The sequence below is a fragment of the Nothoprocta perdicaria genome, unplaced genomic scaffold (assembly GCF_003342845.1).
Source record: "Nothoprocta perdicaria isolate Ctin4 unplaced genomic scaffold, notPer1 scaffold_99, whole genome shotgun sequence".
NCBI lineage: Eukaryota > Metazoa > Chordata > Aves > Tinamiformes > Tinamidae > Nothoprocta > Nothoprocta perdicaria.
The window spans coordinates 637,418-658,311 of record NW_020456298.1 but is presented as its reverse complement, the minus strand read 5'-3'; the positions used below and the strand labels follow the sequence as shown (position 1 = coordinate 658,311).

The following is a 20,894-nucleotide window of genomic DNA, read 5'->3' as shown; positions in this document are numbered from 1 at the left end:
GCGGCGCTCGCACCACCAGCATGGCGGCGGCAGCGGCCGGGCGGGCGCAGCGCGGGACGCCCATGTACTCGGTAGGCGGCGGGAAGGGCCGCGGGGCCGTTCACTCTGGAGCGGAGCGRCGGCGCCTCGCGCGCTGCGCCCCTGTCCTCTTGCTGCGGGTGCGGGAGGGGGCAGCTCCCGGACCGCGCCCGGACACGGGGGTCCCAGGGCGCTGCCCCGGGCCCTTAGCGCCCCACGGCACAGGCCCCACGGCCCCCTGTACCCCGTCGTGCTCCGGCGCGGCCCGGTTGGTAACGGCGGGTGCCCGGGGGAGCGGCGGGTCTGCGGGGGTAACCGCAGGTAGGTGCCATCCCAGCCCGGCCTCCGTGGGTGCCGGCCTCTTCCCTGCCCCTCGGTTTTGTTTTATTTGGGGGAATTCGGCTGGGAAGTTAAGAGTGGCCAAGTGGAAGCCACAGCTGGAGAGTGTAGTGAAAGACTCCTCTTCTGCACGTGCTAAACTTGCAAATACTGTGGGTTGGCCGTGAAACATGCAGAATTTGATCACTTCTGCATCATGTCCACATTTAAATCACTGTAAAATTTCTGATTTTGCACAGATGACTTCTCAGCAGAAGTGCATTGTAAAATACCAGTCTTTTCTTAAAGAGGGATAAGACCAGTGGAGCTTCTCTTTGAAAAGACTCTTGCCAAAGGCSTGTGTGCAGCTCTGTGTAGCTCTGTAAGTGCAGCAGGTGTCTGCAGAGCATTTTAGAAGCCAGACCTTGGGCTGCCTTGCGGAATAGGAGCACCTGTAATGAGAGTGACTCACCCTCCTTTAACTGTATCTGTTATCTCCAGTGGACGTGTCTGTCGTAACTTCTTGGCCGGCGTGCACGCGATGTGCTCTTGTTGTTAAGTTTTAAATTAAATTTGCTCTGGGAAACTTGTCATCAAGTTGGAATTGACAAACCGAGTTCTCCCGTGTGAAACAGTTGGARTGACTTTGTTGGCCTTCATTTTTATTGCAGCTCTTTTACCAGCCTCAAGTGAGGAGGTTGGGCTGCGAGATAGAGGCCAAAACTCACTGCATTTGGGCGGTGGGGAGATGGGGAGAAATAACTGCTGGTTGTGGAGAACATTCCCAAACTCCTCTGTGTTTCCTTGGCTTTCTGCTGGTATCTCTCCCAAGTGCATCATTTTATTGTTTTCAAAGAYTAGGTGCAAAAGAGAAATCCGAGGCTCCTACTAGATTTATCCTTGTGGTTAATGAGTTCCATAGTAACCATGAACCTACCTGGATTTTCTCACTCCTGCGTTTCCCATGGTGTGTTTTCTGCACATGTGCTCTGGCAGGGGTTGAAGCTGAAGCTGCAGTTTGGCTTTGTGTGAGGGGGGGGATTCCTCTCCCTCTACTGACAGGTAAAGTGTGCTTGTTTTGGTTCCCACACTGCCTCTATGTGCAGCTTCAGGGCAGGGCAAGAAAATAACCACTGATACATACACATTAAATCAGGAAAAGTGGCAGAGAGGTGGCTTTTCAATTGACTCTGGCCTTTGGAAAAACCCTTGAGAGAGACACGTTTTGGAGGGGCTGTAGCAGGCAGTGGCTGCTGCTGTGGCTCGTAATACCAGCTAAGGGCTGGGTTTCTTTGCTTTTCACATACTTGCRTGTTACGAGGTTTCTACTTTGGCAGTAGAAATAAAAATAGCTTGGATTTTCTAAGCAATTTCTTGCTGCAGACTGGAAGAAGTCTGTGTATAGGGTAGAACCAGCTGATATTTTCTCATGCTATTCTGACCCATGTTTTTGCTGTTACAGGATGTGCTTTTTTTCTTTGCTGTCTTTATTTTTGATTGACATAAGGTATCAGTGGCAACAGAAGCATTATACAAGTTATTTTCAGTATTCTCGTGTGCTAAATTACATCAAATGATTTAGCTGCAGAAGAAGAAAGGTTGAAAACAACCCAGTGCAAACCCAGCCTGGGGGGAGAAAAAGCCTGAAACTTGTAAACTAAGAAACTCTCTGATGGTTTTTAAAGTCCTTGGGGAGGYTGGTTCTGCAGTTGCTGCAGGACAATTCTCTCCAGGGTGATAGCGGAAGGAAAAGCTGGAGGGCTAGAGAGCTAGAAGCCATCCGGTGCTGCTGTGGTGGGAAGATGGTGTCCAGATCTGCTTGCGCTCTGTGGTGGGGAAAGTGAGAAGGTCACCTGTTGTGGCAGGAGTTGTGTTCCCTAATAAAATGAATCTGGCTTTTGATACAGCTGAGGCTTTAAAGGATTTCTTTTGTGGTTCTTAAGTGGTGATATTCCTGCACCAAATCTTGTTGCCAGTGAACCGACAGGGACTAAATGTTTGCTATATGCTTATTTTAAACCTGTCAGCTGTTTGTGATAGCGTTGCTGATAYGACCATGGTCAACTGGCAGTGAAATGTGACTCTCTGCCAAGGCTGAACACCCAGCTGCCGCTGCTGGGCATGTTTCATATCTGCTTCCAGTGTTTGTGTGTGTTAGCTGGCCCTGCCCTTCAACCTGGGACCAGAAAATGTCACTGTAAGAGCCAGTGAAATAACATGTTTTCTCCCTCSGTGTGTAGGTTGGGACTGGTTCTGCATAGGTTGCGAATAGGAAGAATGAGTGGATGGGAGGGAACGCCTGTGCTGCTGTTCTGGACGGGGGAAGACAGAAGCCTTTTTATTTCAGTATCTTCTAAAAATGTGCTTAATCAGAACAGTTATATAGCCTTTATACTTGTATTTTGCTGAGCCTGACCTATGCAACTGCCTTGCCTGCCTGGTTGCCGTTGCTATTATGTWGGAGTTTAGATGAATGCCCATTCAGTTCCAGAAAGACTAAGGAGTTATTCATGCACACTGTGGTGTTACAGGAGATAATAGGAGACATCTCTCTCTCCAGTGCAGGAGATACTGGTTGAAGAGTTTTATCTTGGGCATTTCTGTGTTGGGATTGATCTGCAGCTAGTAGGGASGTGCTGCTAGTTTTTCTGCTTGGTAGTGACATAGGCTGCTGGGAGCTGCCTTCTCCTCTTGTCTGTGTGCTGCCTTTTGCTAGGGCCCAGCTCCAGGTGGCTGTATGAATCACCTGCAGTTAGCCTGGTAACTGCTTTTTTATGGTTGTTTTGTTCCTGTCGGACTGTGCTTTTATACCTTATATCTGAGCTTGAAAGCAAACATGGAGCACCCACGTGCCAGAGGCAGCTTAAAGCAGGAGGCATCGTGGGTTTTCTTCTTTGTTATTTTCATAACGCCACTCATCTCATTGCCTTCTTGCAACTGCAACAGTTGGAATCAAAGGTTCTTTAGTTAATGCCTCTTAATGATGAAGAGGCCAGAGGCGAGGCGTTTTGAACTCTGAAGTCTAGATGTTCTCCTGACTTCTTCCTGTTGGACAGGATTAAGTAATGTGGTAAAGGGTGAACTTGGCAGTTAGAAAGTTGCAGCATTGTTTCAAGAAAGTAGTGTTTGTTCATGCACTTGGAGTATGGGATGCAGGTAATTTGGAAATCTAAAAAACAAACATTGCAAAAGTATTGCACGCCATTTTATGTGCAAAAACACAGTATTTTGCTATTTTAACCAAGCAGACCATTGAATAGCTCAAGACTGTGTCTCATTCTTGATTTGTCTGTTCCTAGCAGAAAGAGCTCACGTCAAATAAAAGAGATGAGTTTGAAGACATCTTGGAGGAAAGACGGGTGTCCAGTGACTTGAGATATGCAATGAAGTGCTATACACCCGTGCTATACAAAGAGCTTTCACCGTGCAAGCCACATGTAATTAAAAGTGCTGTTCTGCAGTCAGAGCAAGTTCAATATGTCATCAAGCAGGTGAGTCCCAATGCTGAGCTGTAGGACAGCAGACTGAGCCCAGGCAAACTTTGTGTGGCAGAAGCGGGGGGAAAAATGATTGCTGACCTTGCGGGAGCTGAKAGCTTGAAAGCTAGTTTGAAAGACAGTCCCAGTCTCAAATCAGTAATTTGAGAGCTGTGGTCTTCTGGCAAGAAAAACAAATACTGATTTACCACAGAGCTGCCACTGAGGCTGCTAGATTACTCATTCATGTAGCACTGTTTTAATCCTGAATATAGGACAGTTCACCTGTAACATATCAAAGGAGCTTGACTTTTTTCCTCTCTCTCCTTCACAACCCATGAGATAAAGCAGCCGTATGAAGGGCATAAGTATCTTCCTTGTTAGTCAATATTTATGTACTTTGAGGGTGTCCTGTAGTAATTTTATAAGCTGTTGACACATTTTATGAATCAGTTGTAAATGCTTCATCCTCTAAAATCAGAATTAATCTTCACACAATTAAACTTCACTTGATTTCTTTGGGTTAGAAACTAATATATAAGAATGTTTTAATATTTAGGATTAAGGGTACTATTTTGTAGTACTACTTTGTAAAGAGTGAAACATTTTGTATGCAAACTGTTTCCTATCTTCCATTGTGTTGAAATGAAAGATGTAAGTATGTTATCTAGCAGAGTAGCTATTTGCAGTATGCTAGAAAAAGAAATTGCAGGTCAGCAGAAGTGTGTAAAATGGTTAGACATGAGTGACTGCCATAATCCTTTTAAATTTTTTTTATTACATACTGAAATTTGTTATGATGTGACAAATTAACACATTTTTTTTCTACAATACATTCGTATTGCCACTGTGAGGAAGAGCTAAATAATACGAAATTCAAAAGAAAATCAACTTTGGAAGCAATAAAGCATTTACTTTACATGAAAGAATATATTTTGTGGAGGATTTGTTGGAAAGACTTGTGTGGTTGGGTGGTTGTTTTAAAGTGCTATTTTCCTGACAAAAAAAAAAAAAAAAAAAAAGATGGAAAATTTTCAACTAAGCACTAAATAGTTCAAGGGTGGTAACAGTCCTGCCATTGCATTCTAGTTTTCAACTTTAAACCTGAGATTACTGAAAGTATTTAATTAGGACTATTTTGGGCAAGATGCCCAACCACGCACAATTAGCCTGCCTCCTGTCTGGGCAGAGTTTACTTGGCTCACACAAACCTCATAGAATTTATTCTTGTGACGGTCTGCTGAGGCCGAGAGTATTCAGTGTGTGAAATAAAGTGCATGTGTTTATTTTAGSTTTTTTGTGGCCGGTTTGAGTTCTTCATCCCAGGTTTTCGGGAGTAAGTGCCTCTCTCTGCAGCGAGTGTGTGCTTGATTCACAGATCAACTGTGTGATAAACGTTTTACTCATGAAAGAGAACAACCTCGTTCCCTAGTGAATAACAGGAGTATTTTATTGCTTCCTAAGGGAGATTGCCTATCTTAGGCTTGTGTGGAAGCAAAGTTTAGCTTCTTTAAGTGGTTAAGACAATCAGTTGTAGCTACACATAGAAATATTTGGTATGAAAATTTACGCACTCACTTAAACAGATACGATCGTAAAGTGCTACTTGGAGATACATGGAGGCAGCCATGGGAGATAGTTTCTTTTGTGTTGTAGAATAAAAATAATAGCGCTGGCCTCTAAACTGAGGCCAAAACAATCACTTTATTGAAAGCTTTTTTTTTTTCTTTCATTCCTGTTCCCTCCTCCTCCTCAATGGTTAATGAAATACGTATTCTTACAAAACAGTAGATGAGCAGCTTTTCAGTTAAACATTTTTAGATTCAGAGTATGAGGGAAGAGGAATGCCCATTATTTAAGTCTGTTTTAAGAAACTTAGAAGTGTGCATAGCAACAGGAGGAAAACATTGCTATGCAAAGCTGGTAGAGACRGTGCTTTGTATGCATTTCAGCTAGACATTGCCAAAGTAATGCATTGTAAAGAAATTCAAGCGTGGTAGGGTGGAGATTCTTTAGGCAGTCTGCAAGTGTAGTTCAAGTGCGCTTGTCTGACTTACCTTGTGAATGTCTCTGTGAATATGGGCTTTGTTTCATTTATCACTGGGAGAAAATTGCATGCAACCTTCACACCAAAAAAAGATGTGAAATATGCTATGTTAAACATCTGCTGAAGATACTACAGGCTAAAACATTTGAATGATGTATTTGGGGAAAAAATGTGCTGCACCACTGCCCCATCATAGATAAATAAGTTCATTCTTGACTTGAAACAACTTTAACTTGTCTTTCTTTTGTTGATTCATGTGGAGCAGGTTCAATAAGGTGCCTGTCACCTAGAATAAAATCTTGCCGACTGTCGTATTAGTTTTGCTGCAGTTGCTGTGGCACATGGAACAGTGTGTGTGCAGGGGGGAAGCAGGGGCCAACTTCTGACTACTCTCTTGTTTTTCTTTCCCTTTAGTTAGCAAAAGAGACAGGAGAGTCACCTGATATTATTCAAGAGGAAGCCATGGAAATTCTGGATGAGATGGGCCACAGTATGCAATTAGGAGCCGTCAGATTTTTTGCCTTTACTCTGAGCAAAATATTTAAACGACTTTTTCAGAGAGTTTGTGTGAATGAAGAAGGAATGCAGAGAGTGAGTACTACTTAAGAGGGGGAAAGAAAAAGCTATAATATTTCCCTACTAGTTGCTCAGTGAAAGACTCCAATCTTCACTTCAAGTAACAAATGTAAAAATGAAAAGTTCACTAAAAATTACCCTTATTATTATTTTGTTATTAAAAAATATGTATATCTTATTGCACTACTTGGAAAACAATCAATGGAAAAAAAGGCAGATTCTGTTAAGCATTTTAGATACAAGTAGTCAGCAAGATTTCTTGTACTATTTTCAGATGCTGCCTACAACAGAGAGTCATTGTTATAGAAAATATCTTACCTCTTTTGCAGAGGTTAGATCTGAACTTGAAGTATGTTTGTAAATGAATGCAATACGTGTGAGATTTAAAAAAAAAAAAAAAATTAAGAATGCTATTGTTTGTTTTGGTGCTTAGAAAGAATRATTGTCCAAAAAAAAGAAAGAGCACATTGTGATCTTCCTCTCGCTCTTGTCTTTTTTTTTTCCCCTTTTTCCCCCTTATGTCATTGTTTTGCTGGCTCTGTAGGGGTTCCCTAGGGAGCTGTAGTCCCCTGGTTTCCTTTGCAGGATGGCCCTGCCCTGGAGGGTGCCGCGTGCTCGCTGGAAGACTTGGCGGTCACAGTGGGGTTTCTCCTTCCCACCAAAGGGGTTTGGATTGTGCCACCATGCAGTGAGGTGGCCCCTCTGTATGAGTGCTGCAGTGCTTGTGAACCCCCCCACACATTGCAGTTATGGAAACTGTAGCTCCAAGTTTCCTGTGACTAYACTGAAGAGGGGTTTAGAGCATACAGATGGAGAAATCTCTCTCTCAAAAAATGAGCTTCTGTTTTCCCAAGCCACACAAAGGTCTGTGTTTGCAGATTTCAACAGTCAGTCTGTAAATGCTGGAACAGTGTTGTGTTTGGGCTTTTTTTTTTCAGTTACAACAAGCCATTCAAGAGCATCCTGTTGTACTTCTGCCCAGTCACAGAAGTTACATAGATTTTTTGATGCTGTCTTATTTGCTGTACACCTACGACTTGGCTCTGCCTGTCATTGCTGCGGGAATAGGCAAGTATGTTCTCTAACAATGTTTGCAGGATCCAGAAAATCTGTAGCAAGTGGTTTAGTAGCTGCTACTCTAAGTAACTGTCTCTTTAATTTTCAATTTTTTTTTTTTTCCAAATATGTCTTGGAATGTTTCCCTTGTATTCCATTGTTTTCAGTGGAAAAGCTTTTGAAAATTCTCCAGCAACCCAGGTTGCTCTCCATTTTCAGTAGGGGCTGTTTGACGCAATGAACTTTGCTTTGAGCTTCTTGCATGAGAAGTGCCACAAAATTTGGGAACTGCCTTTTAGTAAGGGGGCACCTRTAATAGCTAAAAGTTAAAGGTATTTTTTTCAGGTACATATTAAGCTTATCTTTTCTCCCATTAAAATAAATGAGGACAGAACTGACTTAGGGTTTACTTCTGAAATGAACACTCCTCTGATGCTCTAGAATAGATTGGAGCAGTGGCTGGAAATTTTTCAAGGGTAGGCGCTAAACCGTATCTCCTGCAAATGACAAGTTAGGTCTAGTCAGAAAAAAAAACAGCTGAAGCTGGAGGAATACATTGGTGGAGAAGACAAGAGTCTTGTGATCTGTGAATTGGTGGTGTCTTGTCTTYGGGTGATACACATTAGCTTCTGGCAAATTCAGAAGCTGCTGTCTCCTAGCCGCCTTTTTAAGGGAACCGCAGCTGCTGACCTGTAGCGTGTTACTGCTTATGTGCAGTTGTAGGTGCCCGTGGGCTCCTCAGCCGATTTCTGGTTTAAACCAATACTTGGTTTGAGTTATGCATCTCAAGACTCTTAAGATGTTACTAAGGTAGTTTACAGGGAGATATATATATATATATGTTATTATATATATAATGTTCTGTGTATTTGTGGTCAAGATCCTTCAGTTAGGCTTTTGCAGCCTGGTGACATTGCTGCATGCGTGTGGCATTTTTAGAGTCCTCTGTCTGGTGGAAGCACCCACAGCGCTCCCGATTTCAGTCGTRTTTGCTGCCTGGGCTCGCAAGGGCCGGTATGCAGCTCGCCTTCCAAGTGGTGCTTGTGCTGCGTGGAGAGAGACCCTCCTCATCTCGGTGATGAGTGCCTCTCCGCTGTGAGTTATCCCTTGACTCCAAGGGAGAGTTATCCCTTGACTCCAGGGGGCTTCCATACGGACTGGTATATGGGGACCAGCTAAGGTGAGGTGAATAGTTGCTGGTACCAGCCCTGCCACAGGGTTGCTGGCATRTGGTGCTGCATTAGCTGCGACCCAGCTGGTGCTCCTGTGTGCATTTCAGTTGCACCGTCTGGAACAAGGAGCAAGTGAGGTTCAAGGCATGGACAAGGTGGGGTGGGCTTGAGGTGTTTGAGGTGTAATTTATTATGTACGTTAGAAGACCTCTATTTACGTGCAAGAGCATGCTGCTCTATATATGCAATAACATATGAATAATAATAGTGTGTATACAGATACATGTATGCATATAAAGCCTGTGTGCGTGTGTACCGTAAAATTAYAACACATCTGCAAGGCAGTTGTGCCAGTGTTGCATCTGGAAATGTAGTTTATTTACCAAGGGAATCTCTGATCTCAGATATTTCACTGTTTGAGATGACAAGAGACCTGAAGCAGCAAATGGCAACTTATGGGTAGACTCTTGTTTTAAATGCATTCCTTAAAAAGGTGTTAGTGTTGTCTGGTTCTGATGAATTAAATATTGACCTTGACAATATAAAACTAGAAAACGACCCAAAAGTTTAATTGATTTGCTTTGGTTTGCTTTCCAGCACCACCCAAAAGATGATGAGTCAGGATCTCAAGTGCTGTAGCTTTATACAGTGTAATTAATCGGTTAACTTCTGTGTCTCTTAGGATGTATTAAAGGGTAATCAATCTTTCTGAAGTGAGACAATGAACTAAATACAGTCTTCATTGGGACTGAAATCCAACACTCTAAATTATCCAAATAAATTGTTTTAAGTGTATGCTGTATGCAAAAGCTTCAAAGGCTATAAGTCATGTCTACATATGTGTTGCTTGATGTTCCGAAAGCAAGTAAAGGTATTCATAACAGTAGAATCCTTGATTCTCCCTTACTCTGGTAATTAAGTCAGTGTTTTAGGGAAACTGCTTGCCCCTGCTGGCTGATATTAATCCATGGATTTCGTTTCTGTGGTTTTGTTCTTTGTTTTTTTGCTTTTTTTTTTTTTTTCAGACTTCCTAGGAATGAAGATAGTTGGTGAGCTGCTGCGAAGGGGAGGCGCCTTCTTTATGCGACGTTCCTTCAGTGGCAACAGACTCTACTGGGCAGTTTTTGCTGAATATGTAAAAACTATGCTAAGGGTAAATAAACTATCTATTTGAACTATCAAAATATATACTTAAGAAATACTGTGTTGCAGTTATTCTTGTGAAATATTCAAGATGTTGTAGGTACATGAATGAAAATTTTACTACGATCTAAGGAAATGGTTTTTTTCCCCTTAAAATCGATGCAAGCAAAGAGGGCACTTGAACTTCATTATAGAGTTCAACAGTAGATGGTAACCAAATCACAGCTCATCAGTTACTTTTAATTTTGTGCCCACATCTCATCCACAGGCAAAATACGTCCATTAATTTAGCTGTGTGGTGCCACAGATGCATTGAATGCTTATCGACCTAGAGATGACTGAAATTAGATACGCATGGCTTCTGTTTAAAAAATTTAATGAAAAAAAAAGAGAAATAAAAAAGGAAATATTGTTCTCACATTTTTTTTGTGTGTGTATGTGTCTTGTTTTGTTTTTCAAGAATGGCTATGCCCCGATTGAATTTTTTCTCGAAGGGACTAGAAGTCGCACTGCCAAGACTCTAACTCCAAAGTTTGGTAGGTTGGTTAAAAACTCAGAGCTGTTCATGTTGATGAGTATTGTCATTTGTGGTTTGTTTCTTCGTAAGTTCCTCAGACAGTGTGGGGGGTTAAAGTGGTGGGAAATGGGTGAGGTCTGTCAGAGCAGTGCAAACCACTATGGTTAGAGTCTCAAGGCCATACCAAATGGCAGCACAAGTCTGTTGCACTCTCCCTCTCCCGGTGTCCCAGTCTGTGCTTGCCTGSAAGGTATTCCCTCGCTAGCACAGAAATGTTTTAAATTAACCCTTAGAAATAAGGAATCCCTAGGAGGAAGACAAGATACTTCGTAAGTGCTAAATCTGAATGCATTGCTTATGTTACTTTGTGTTTTAGAGCCTGGAAAGCATCTTGTGCTCCTGCTTGCTTGAGGAGACAGTGAATACAGTGCATGTCAGTTAGTGGCTTTTAATCTTTAATATGGTTTCTGGTTGTCTTCAAAATTAAATGGCGGTYGCTGTTCTCTGCTCTGAAAAGACAAGTGATTCACTTTTTTTTTTTTCTCTCTTCTCCTGTTTGCAGGTCTTCTCAGTATTGTGATGGAGCCCTTTTTTAAACGTGAAGTCTTTGACACGTACCTCGTTCCCATCAGCATCAGCTATGAGAGGATTTTAGAAGAATCCCTTTACGCATATGAACTCCTAGGAGTCCCAAAGCCCAAAGAATCTACGTCTGTACGTAAAATCCCTAAGAATACAATGTGGTCGGATGTGTGCACACCCTGTGGCTTTAAAATTTGTTCTGCATTCTCTCCATTTCGTTAGGGCTTGTTGAAAGCCAGAAGAATCCTCAGTGACAATTTTGGGACGATACATGTTTACATTGGCCAGCCGGTGTCACTCAGAACCTTAGCATCTGGGAGGATCAATCGATGTCCCTATAATTTGGTTCCCAGGTACCACATCTTTCATGGCTTGTACACGACTTGTACTCGGGAAAAGCATTTGTTTAGTYTTCACCTATATAAAATAATCAAGTGCTTTCAGTACTCTGCAAGTTTGTGTACTCTTGAGTTTCTCTGCTCCCTATGATCTGACGACTGCACCAGTTATGTYTGAGGACAATACAGTGCGTGTTACTTTGTGTGTGATAGGGTTTTACTGAAATAAGTTGTTATCTTCTGTAGCTTTGTATCATGTTGAGAAATGTCATTTAAAAAATAACAATGATGCATGAGGTGTATGAAACTGAGAACTTAGTGTTTTCATCACTTAAAAATTCTACTATTCTCTCCCTTCTTGCACTGTTACTGCAAGCTGTTACTTGATCCTGCACCAGGAAGCTGTAGCTTTGACTGGATTAGGCAACTTTTGCAATTTGATGCAGGAAAGTAAACCCTGGTATTTCTTTGCAAATAACAAATGTGCAGTGCTAATGCAGACCTCCACGTTTTAAATGCTGTTGGGAAGCTAATGCTGTTTTGCGTTCTGTTTYGGTTCTGTGGTGCATACTGCAAGGACAGAGTTACTCTCTACATCTTAGATATTTAGGACCAAAAAGGAAATATGCAAATTACTAGATATAGCTTAAATCCTACATTTCAGAGTCTCTCTCTTTTTATTATTTATTTTTTGTTTATTTTAGGCATCTGCCCCAAAAGCCGTCTGAGGATATCCAAGAATTTGTCAGCGATGTAGCTTATAAAATGGAGCTCATGCAAATAGAAAACATGGTTTTGAGACCCTGGGTGCTTGTTGCTGCTGTCCTGCTCCAGAATTTGCCAGCCATGGATTTTGAGCTTCTAACAGAAAAGACCCTTTGGCTTAAAGGCTTAACACAGACTTTTGGGGGATTCATCGAGTGGCCTGGTATGCAGAGAAAGCATTACTTCTATTACTTTGGGTGTTTATGAAAGTTAAATTATATTTACGTCAAAGCAGGGTACTGTGACTTTACAGTATAATATTTTCCTTAGTAGTGAGTCATAAATGGCTTTTAAAATGCAAAAATGATGCTAAAAGCTGGCAAAAATGATGCTAAAAGCTGAAGGTTTTTGATTCAAGCTGTAGAAGATACTTCCCTGGTTTTCAAAGCAGTATAGGCAAAACAGAAACTTTAGTATTGTTTCTTGACGTGTAGAATGGAGGGAAAATCATAAGGTAATTATATTAAGGAGTGCTGAGATTGACCTAATGTCTATATTTCTGAACCATTTAAATGATTCCTTTTAAAATGCAACTCACAGGCAAAATGTAACCCCATGTGCAAAAGTAACTTAGTATAATGCTATTTCTTGATATTAACTGTAGGATAAACTGCTGAAGTGGCGAAGGACTAGCCCAAAGGTATATGAGAAATAACAAAGCTATAATTTGTCTGTTTGTTTTTGCACTCTGCTTTATCCTCAGAAAGAGTGCTAGGCAATAAGATTATATATGGCTGCTGAAAGGTGATTCTCCATCCAACTTAAATATATTTATATATTTTTTTTTCTCTGAAGCAAAGTGATACAGGTAACTCATGGTAGAGCCTCAGGATACAAGTGGTAAAGCAGGCCAAGAAAAGATAATTATATGATGCAAAGACATTTATCTTTTTACGGTAGATATTTTTAAGCTACAGATCTGTGCTTCTGGAGTCATATTTATAGTCAAGGATCTCTCTCAGTGCTGCCAGAAAGAAATATAAGCAGGCCACAGTTTTCACAGAACTTTGTCACAATTTCTGGAAGGACACAACTCCTTCCGAACACCTTGACTGTAGTGAGTATAGGCAAGGTCTGCTCCTGCCAGGCTGGTAAGGGGAGGAATTTCATGGCGATAATAAGCATAATGTAGTATGCTTAAAGTAAGGTTTTGCATTTGAGTTGCCCTAGTTGCTTTGACTATTTTCCTGGCAGTGATGATTAAGCTTTTGCTTTAGTTGAGTTGTTGTGCAGTCAGGATTCAGAAAATAGGCATGGTAATGAAAAAGAGAAATGGCAACAACTAGCTAACAACTAAATGTTGAACGCAAGATTTTGGTTCTGCTCTAGGCATCATTTACATTAAAATAGCCTTTTTTATTCTATTTTGGGGAAAGATTATTAATAATTTGAAAGAATAAGTACATTTTAAAGGCTTGAAGTTGTTACATAGTCAGAAGATACGTGTTCCCTGTCTATTTGTCTGTCTCCAAACTGCTGGCTAATGTCTCTCTTTTCGTGCTGGTTAGTTGATAGAGGCAGAATATCTGCTGAGTGGTTAGAAGTTTCCATTTTAGAAACAGCAGCTGCAAAATGACTTTCTCACATTTCTCCTTATTACACTGAGAACGTTGAGAGCTCTGGCAAAACTGGAGCAAAACAAGACGAAGGAAAAAATAAAGTGCAGTGAGATTCTGTGTGAAAGCTATGTTAAGAGCGCAKAGTATGGAATACGTGATTTTTCTCCCCTCCTGCATCAAGGCCTGTACTGATTAGATATAGTTGTGTATCTGATTCAGAAATTACAGCGTTAGAAATGCCTTAGGCCTCTGTTTCCTTAATGATCATAGAATCATAGAATCCTTACAGTTGGAAGGGCCCTTCAGAGATCATCTAGTCCAACCCTCATGGAAAAGTCTTCTTTAAAAAGCCGAGGTGCCAGATGATACTGGTTTCATCTATTAGACTATTTCAGCTTCCATATTTACTTGTTTAAGATATCCTCGTATGATTGTATTGGGGAAACTCCTCTCAGATAATTTTCCTTCCCTCTGCGTCACAACATACTGGTTCTTGAAAGCAGAACCTTGCCCAAACTTGATTCAAGCATCTTGCTGATAACTGTGTACTCTGCTTGGCTAATCCTGGAGTATGTCGCCCTTCAAACAAGGGATTCAGATAGTTTTGGCTTGGACATGCTTTGTTCTTTTTGTGTGCCTGACTTCCTCCTATTACAAGGCGGTGGTGTGCGCTTCCAATGGTGATATGTTCCCTTTTCCAGCAGCCTGAGTGGTGTTTTTTCCTGCTAGATAACCTGTGTGCCAAAAAAGCCGTCACGTCCGGCCTGGCCCTGCATTCCAACATCGCCCGCCTCGTCGACGGCCACGTGGTCCTAAGCGACGCAGGAGCAGCAGAGGGGGCCGTGGTCTTCAAGCGAGCCCTGGCCGTCCTCCTGTGCGCGACCTACAGGAACCAGCTGCTGAACGTGTTTGTGCGTCCCTCCCTGGTGGCCCTTGCCCTGGAGGTGACGCGCAGCTGCCGAAGAGGTAACTGCGCCCGCAGGCCTCGGCCTCGGCCCGCGGGAGCCGCCTCCGAGCGTCGCCTCCGAGCTGTGCGCGAGGCGAGCGGGGCCGCCCGCGTAGGGGCCTGTGGCGCGGCGCCCATACCGACGTATGTGTTRGTGCAATTCCCGGAGAGGGCGGAATTGAGGTGAGGGGACCCTGACTGCGGCCTGCGCAGGTCTGGAATACAGAATCAGTACGGGTTAGGAGTGGATGCCCTGGAGTATTTGTGTTGCTTCCCTTGTGGTGTGCTCTGTGGAACTGCCAGAGGGTGAAATAGCACCCAAAGTGGCATAAACCACTTTTTGTATTTCCAATATGTTAAGTGCAGCTATATCACAAGTGTCTCCTGTCTCTCTAGCCAGGTTTAGTTTTACAGGAATGTGAAATGACTTACTGTGGGTGGGTGTCTTAGCTTGGCARTTAATAAATAGGCGGCCTGCATTTCAAGTCACAAATTCCACAGGACTTGCTTGCACATGGAGTGCAGCTGGTTCCCTGTTTTATCCTACATCTTCCTGTTGCTGATTCTGAAGTATTTGGGTGTTTCCCCAGAAATTGCCTGTTTAAAAAAAAAAATTGAATACATTATATATATTGTTTGCATGGCATCCAATTATATAGCATGTCATACATGTGCTGAGAAGCTGCATGCATGGTTCTTGAGTTCCCTCTTTTTAGAAACAACTGAATCGAGTACTTGGAGGGATTGTTGTCCCCCTGCGGCATGTGCTGGTGTATATTTATGTATATTTTAATGTCAAGTCAGTTGTTTTTTTTTCAGGCAGCTAGTACCTCTAAAATCATGAGCAAACTTACATGGTACTATATATATTTTTAAATGATKGTACTCTACTATATTTTTTCAGAGGAAGTCTACAGATTCTTCAGCTTCTTGAGAGATATATTTTCTGATGAGTTCATCTTCTTTCCTGGCATTTCACTGAAGGTAAATACATCCTGTGTACATAAACACTGATAGCTCTTACCCACTCAGAGAGAGCTCTGAAATTAGATATTCTTTTGAGTGCTTTGTGATAAATACTTCCAGAGAGATCAGCTTGATCTGTAAGCGGGTGGTAGAACTTAAAAAGGGATCAGAGTGGTGGTCGGTGATTTGTTGCCAAACATTGTCTGAATCCACAGGGTTGCATGMGCATTTTTCTCCCAACTGCAAACTGCAGCAGAGGCTTGGCTTGCTCTCTGTCACCACAGAAGCAAAGCAGGAATTCTCACTGAGGGAGGGCGAGCAGAGCCGGCCAGGGCCCCAGCCGCTACCGCGCATCTCCGTCCCTGTGAGCCCCTCCAGGAGGCCGCAGCGAGGCTGCGTTCCTGTGGGCGCCGCAGCGTCCCTGTGGCATCCTGAGCTTCCTCTAACACCCTCAGCTCTGGGGGCTTCACTACTTCTGCACAGAAGTAACTTCGTGTGTGCGTGTATGTGTGTATTTAGACAACGCATACAAAATTTTGACTGTAATCTAACCAGCTTGAAATGCAGGTGAGCACAAATTTACTAGTAAAAAGGTCACAGTCAGACTCAATATAGACTAGTCTACCAATCCAAGTTTTTATTGGGATTTTAAACTGCTTTTTTTTAAAACCAAATATTAAAGCAAATAATATGATGATGGTATTCAAATGTAGCTTTACAGAGAGATAAGCAGAGATATAAGAATAATTTTGAAAAGAGTCTTCAAGGCTTGTGGCCGTATCTCCAAGATTTTTATATGGAAGAGAATTGGGACTTTTTTAAAGGCTGATTGGCGTAGTTGCTAGTTGGAAAAATGACACGTAGTTTTCATTGGTAGCAATTGTTGTCCCTTGTTCCTTATTTGGTTTGAGTACCTTTTTTAAAATAATGAAACAAAACTACAACAAGGTGACRATGACTGATTTCACTAATACCAAATGGAGGAGTTGCTATGTTATTTCAAGAGGAGATCTTCAACCACCTCTGCTCCTCTCTTTTCCCTTGTTCTTGGCAAGAAAAAGATTTTGTCACAGATGTGGCTCTGATTTTTAATTTTTAACTATTTCTTTAACCTTTATGCAAGCAGCAGGCCAGTCGACTACATTTATCAGAACCAGGGGCATGAAAAAAAAGCAAACCCCAACCCAAAAAAATCAAAAATCCCCAGACAATTGGCATTTTCCTGGAAAAAGTCCTGAGGGAGCTCAGGAGGGCAGTTACAGGAGCAGCTATGACCTCCTCTTTTCGGCCTGAAAAAGCCTTTTGTGCATCTAAATGCATCTGGTGGGTTTTTTTTGTTGGGTGGTTTTTTTTTCTTGTTTGTTTTTTTTTGTTGTTGTTGTTTTTTTGCATGAACACATTTCCACTGCCTTTTTAAGATGGGATTTCTGGTATATAGGAAAGGGTTGGTTCAAGCCTCTTAAACTGATTACAGAAATGAAAGTGGTGTCATGTTGTGTTTATTCTTGGGGGAGGGAAAAAGGAGCTGCACCTACTGCAGATGTCAGAAGATCAGTTTTGCTTTCCCTTTCCCAGGATTTTGAAGAAGGATGTTTTCTACTTAMAAAATGTGATGCAATTCAAACAACTCAACAAGAAATCTACCCTACCGACAAAGGAAGTATTGTAATATCTTTCTTATCAGCTATGTTCAGGCCCTTTTTGGAAGGTTATCAGGTATGTTTTTTTCAGAGAATTGCCATCTTTTTCATTTTTTTTTTAAGAAAARACATGAGAATGGAGATTCTTCTGCAATAGAAATACTAAGGTTTTTATGGCTAGAGAGTGGGCAGGAGTTGAGAAATAGCAATGAAAACTCTCTTAAACACCACCCTTACTCCAGGATCCCAGTTTCAACTGCTGTCTCAGACCTTTCAAAACAACCAAAGTAATAAACTACATAGTAAGGTAGTGGCCTGCTGAGGGCTCATAAGCTTCACTTCTCAGGGAGTGTGTGCAGCCAGGTTCGTTTTTATTTCTTTAGGAGGAGTTCTTGCTTAATTCATTTTATGTGGGCTGTCCTGTCATGTGCAGAAATTCGTTTGCAGCTTGTATCTGATAGCCTTTTGGAGGGTCTTGCARTTCCCTCAGTATCTGGTTTTAATTCTTTGGCTTTCTCCACAGATTTAATAAGACTAAACCCTGTAACTTTGAAATAATACTATGTGCAGCAGTTGGAGGCTAAATTGTCACAACAGCATATTGTTGGGAACATAGGTCCTTGAATTTAGTGGATTAGAAAACTGTTAATGATTTGACATATGACTTAAGCTGAACTGTACTATTTTCCATCTGTAAAACATGTTTTCCTTTAAAAGATACCGATTTTGATCGAGAGTATGGGAATGTTAAGTAAACATTTAAAGATAACTATTACAGTAATACTATTACAGAATGTAACTCTCATATTAGAGTTCTCAAGATTGCCTGTAAAACAGGAATAAAACATTCAGGTGCTCTGTGTAACGCTATTTTTGTATCCACAACCTACACTTTAGAAAGTGTTACAATAATGTTAATGTATGAGAACGTTGGCTTGAAATTAATAACAAGTTGGCAATGGAAAGGAAAATAAGATGTTAACTTTTTTAATGTTAGTTAATTTTCAGGTACCTCTCAAAGGAAGCAAAAGAAGCCTTTACGGAGAAGCAGTTTGTACCTGGAGTCCGCAACTTCATTTTTCAGCTGCTTGAGAAGGGTGGGTGCAACTGTTAAGTACTGTGATCGCTTTACAAGCATRGCTTTTTTTATGGGTGGTGATGAAGCTTTTAACTGTGTTTTTTGCTTTCTGTGTAGGGCACACTCAGTGTTATGAAGCATTGTCTTCTGACATCCAGAAAAACGCCTTGGCAGCTCTTGTGCAACTAGGTGCAGTGAAGAAGAAGAAAATGTAAGTAACACTGGATTTTGGTGCACAAAACACCATGTGCGGGCTTGTTGGAAACTGTTAATCATTGATCCATAGGTGCTAAGAGGTTTGCCATAACCTTGATTTCCTGAACACCCGTCAACTGACAGTTGATGGGATTTACCTGAGCCACAGTGAAGGGCTGGGGAGCTGCTTTCTATACGTGCTACAGGAGCAGACCTTGCAGTGTAGACAGTCCTGCGGGACCAGTGACACATTCTGTTAACCCACAAGTTTGCTGCTTTTGACACTGCGTGCTTTATCTTTACATTTCCAGAGTTTCTCCCAAAGCTTTGTTAAGCAAACAGGAGAGACTTATTTAATGATCAACAAATGGCTGTTGCTATACAGGAGTATGAYAGCATGCACTTTGTGCAATCCATTTCATTTGGGATGCGGAGCTTCCTGCTATATTTAGGAGTGCACCTATGGGAGACCACAGTCTAATGAGTACCCATCTTGTCTGGCTGCTCCACAGAACTTAATTGGCAGACTGTAACCTTGACTTACTTTCTTATCTCAGGCTAAGGTTTGTASTGCTCTTGGAAAGCTCACAGGCCAGGTGCTCTTGTTATGCCCCCTGCTTTGTCAGTGTGCTAATACGTGCCTAGGGCTAAATTCCCCTTTCAAGTAAACTGAATAATTCACTGAGTGCCCTGATTTTGACACCAGCTGAAGGTTTGGCTCCATTTCACAGAGATGATCTCGAAAATGATCCAGTTAAAAGAAAACAAGCAGAAGTTGGCCTCCTGCACTTGGCCTTAGTAAGAGAAATCAAGGGAAAAGAAGGGCAGGGGTTCTGAGAGAGAGGAAAAAGGAACCCTCAAAAAAGGAACCCTCTCTCCTTGAGCACAATTTCTTTAAAAGACTGCCATGCTGGGGTTGACCCTTAAAATTGATAGATGCTCACAGGATGAAAAATGTGATGAAATTATATTTTACTAAGATTATATGGAAATGAGAAATTAATTGAAGAAATTTATTTTAAATTCTAGGACCAATGGATTCACTTACAGTGTAGATCAAGAGGCTGTTGATAAAATTCTGGACATGTTTGGTAAGTGTTTCTAACTCTTTAATTAATATCTCCATTTCTAAAGGAAGTTGGGCATTAGCAGTTGTGTGTTGTTTCTAGCATCTCCTCAGTTATCAGTATGAGAATACTAATGGTGTATCTGCATTACAAAGTCTTTTTAATTCCTTTCCCTGTGTTAGCTGACTCTCCCTTCTTTAGTATATTGAAATCATTTTGCAACCCAAGAGCCAGAGAAAACRACCAGAGAAAATAAAACAGCAACTAATTTAATGTATTTACAGTTTTAACGCTGTGGTCTTTATTTTTGTCAGACTCTCGGATACCTGCACAGAAACCTGTGGCCGCCAGACTGTGAGGGGTCGGGATGCCGCCYGGGACCGTGGCTGCCGCCGCCAGCGGGGAACGCGGAGCGGTGCCGAACCCAGCGCGGGGCCCACAGGCGGGAGCCTCRTGCCTTGTCCTTGGGTTTGGCCGAGGCGGGGATGCCTCCGGAACGCTGTTGTGCAGCAGGAGCCTTTTCCATTACCACTGAGACACTCTTGTATTCGTACCCGCGCTGTGTTTGTTTTTAAAAACGGAATAAGCATTGTCTTTCTTTGGATATGTATTTAAAGAGAAGTGCACGGTTAATGGTTACTGAAATATTTTTTTTTAGAGGTGTAACAAGGAATGTGAGTGATTGCACATAATTTCATTGATAGGAAACTGTAATAGGGACTTAAAGACTTAACATTAAAATTGGTGTTTAAGGAGAAAGGAGAGGAGGAAAAAAAACAAAAACCAAAAACCACAGCTGTTTGCTGGCTGGCTCTACCTAGGATAATGAGGCTCCCAGGAAAGAAGAGCACAAATGGAACCTCGGGCACTAACCAGAACTGCTGAGTGTGTTTGTGTGGGGTGTTACTTTCGTTTGAGTTTTTAAAGCAGCTGCCATTATTTTGAAACACGTGCCCTTCTTTTGCTTCTGTCCTCCCGTACTTACRGCAGGGCCGCTCGGAGCACAGCGCCCCCCCGGCTGCTGCCCCCATGGAGGGCGCGGGGGGCGCAGCGGGAGCGGCGCCCCCGTCCCTGCCCTTCCCGCCCGTTGGGCGGCAGCCGGTGACCGTTAGGGGGCAGTTGCGGCCGTTGGGCGGCAGCCGGTGACCGTTAGGGGGCAGCCGGTGCCCGTTGGGCGGCAGTTGCGGCCGTTGAGGGAGGGGCGGGCCCGCGGCGGGCGGAAGGGCAGTGCGCGGCGGCGGGCGGCCTCTTCCGGCGGCGCCATGGCGGCGGCGGCGGGGTGGCGGCGGCGCGCGCTGCGGCTGCTCACGGCCGGCGGCGCCGTCCTGCTCACGCGCTTCCCCTTCTGGCACTGCCTGAGCGCCCTGCTGCTGTGCGCCGAGCGCGCCGACGGGCGCCGGTGCGCGGGGACCGGCACCGGCACCGGGGGGACCGG

General features: G+C 42.7%; 2 protein-coding genes across 3 annotated transcripts in view; both read left to right on the top strand.

The window, feature by feature from the left end:
• Positions 1 to 29: 29 nt before the first annotated feature.
• GNPAT (glyceronephosphate O-acyltransferase) lies at positions 30 to 20,294 on the top strand. 2 transcript variants are annotated; one of them, XM_026053371.1, is made up of 16 exons: positions 30 to 71; positions 3,636 to 3,827; positions 6,274 to 6,450; positions 7,374 to 7,503; positions 9,689 to 9,816; positions 10,267 to 10,342; positions 10,886 to 11,037; positions 11,128 to 11,258; positions 11,948 to 12,171; positions 14,297 to 14,533; positions 15,418 to 15,497; positions 17,055 to 17,195; positions 18,117 to 18,216; positions 18,315 to 18,408; positions 19,422 to 19,483; positions 19,774 to 20,294. In XM_026053371.1, exons 1-16 carry the CDS (start codon positions 63 to 65, stop codon positions 19,815 to 19,817), a joined length of 1,977 nt encoding a protein of 658 aa, XP_025909156.1. In that variant the 5' UTR covers positions 30 to 62; the 3' UTR covers positions 19,818 to 20,294. The 2 variants fall into 2 exon arrangements, with proteins under 2 accessions (XP_025909156.1, XP_025909155.1); XM_026053370.1 differs by having other exon boundaries at positions 59 to 71; positions 3,639 to 3,827.
• Positions 20,295 to 20,721: 427 nt separating this feature from the next.
• PDCD2 (programmed cell death 2) overlaps positions 20,722 to 20,894 on the top strand; it is a 6,676-nt gene continuing 6,503 nt past the window's right edge. The window contains exon 1 of the mRNA XM_026053380.1: positions 20,722 to 20,872. Within this exon, the coding sequence (XP_025909165.1) occupies positions 20,722 to 20,872 (151 nt within the window). The remainder of the gene's footprint in view (positions 20,873 to 20,894) is intronic.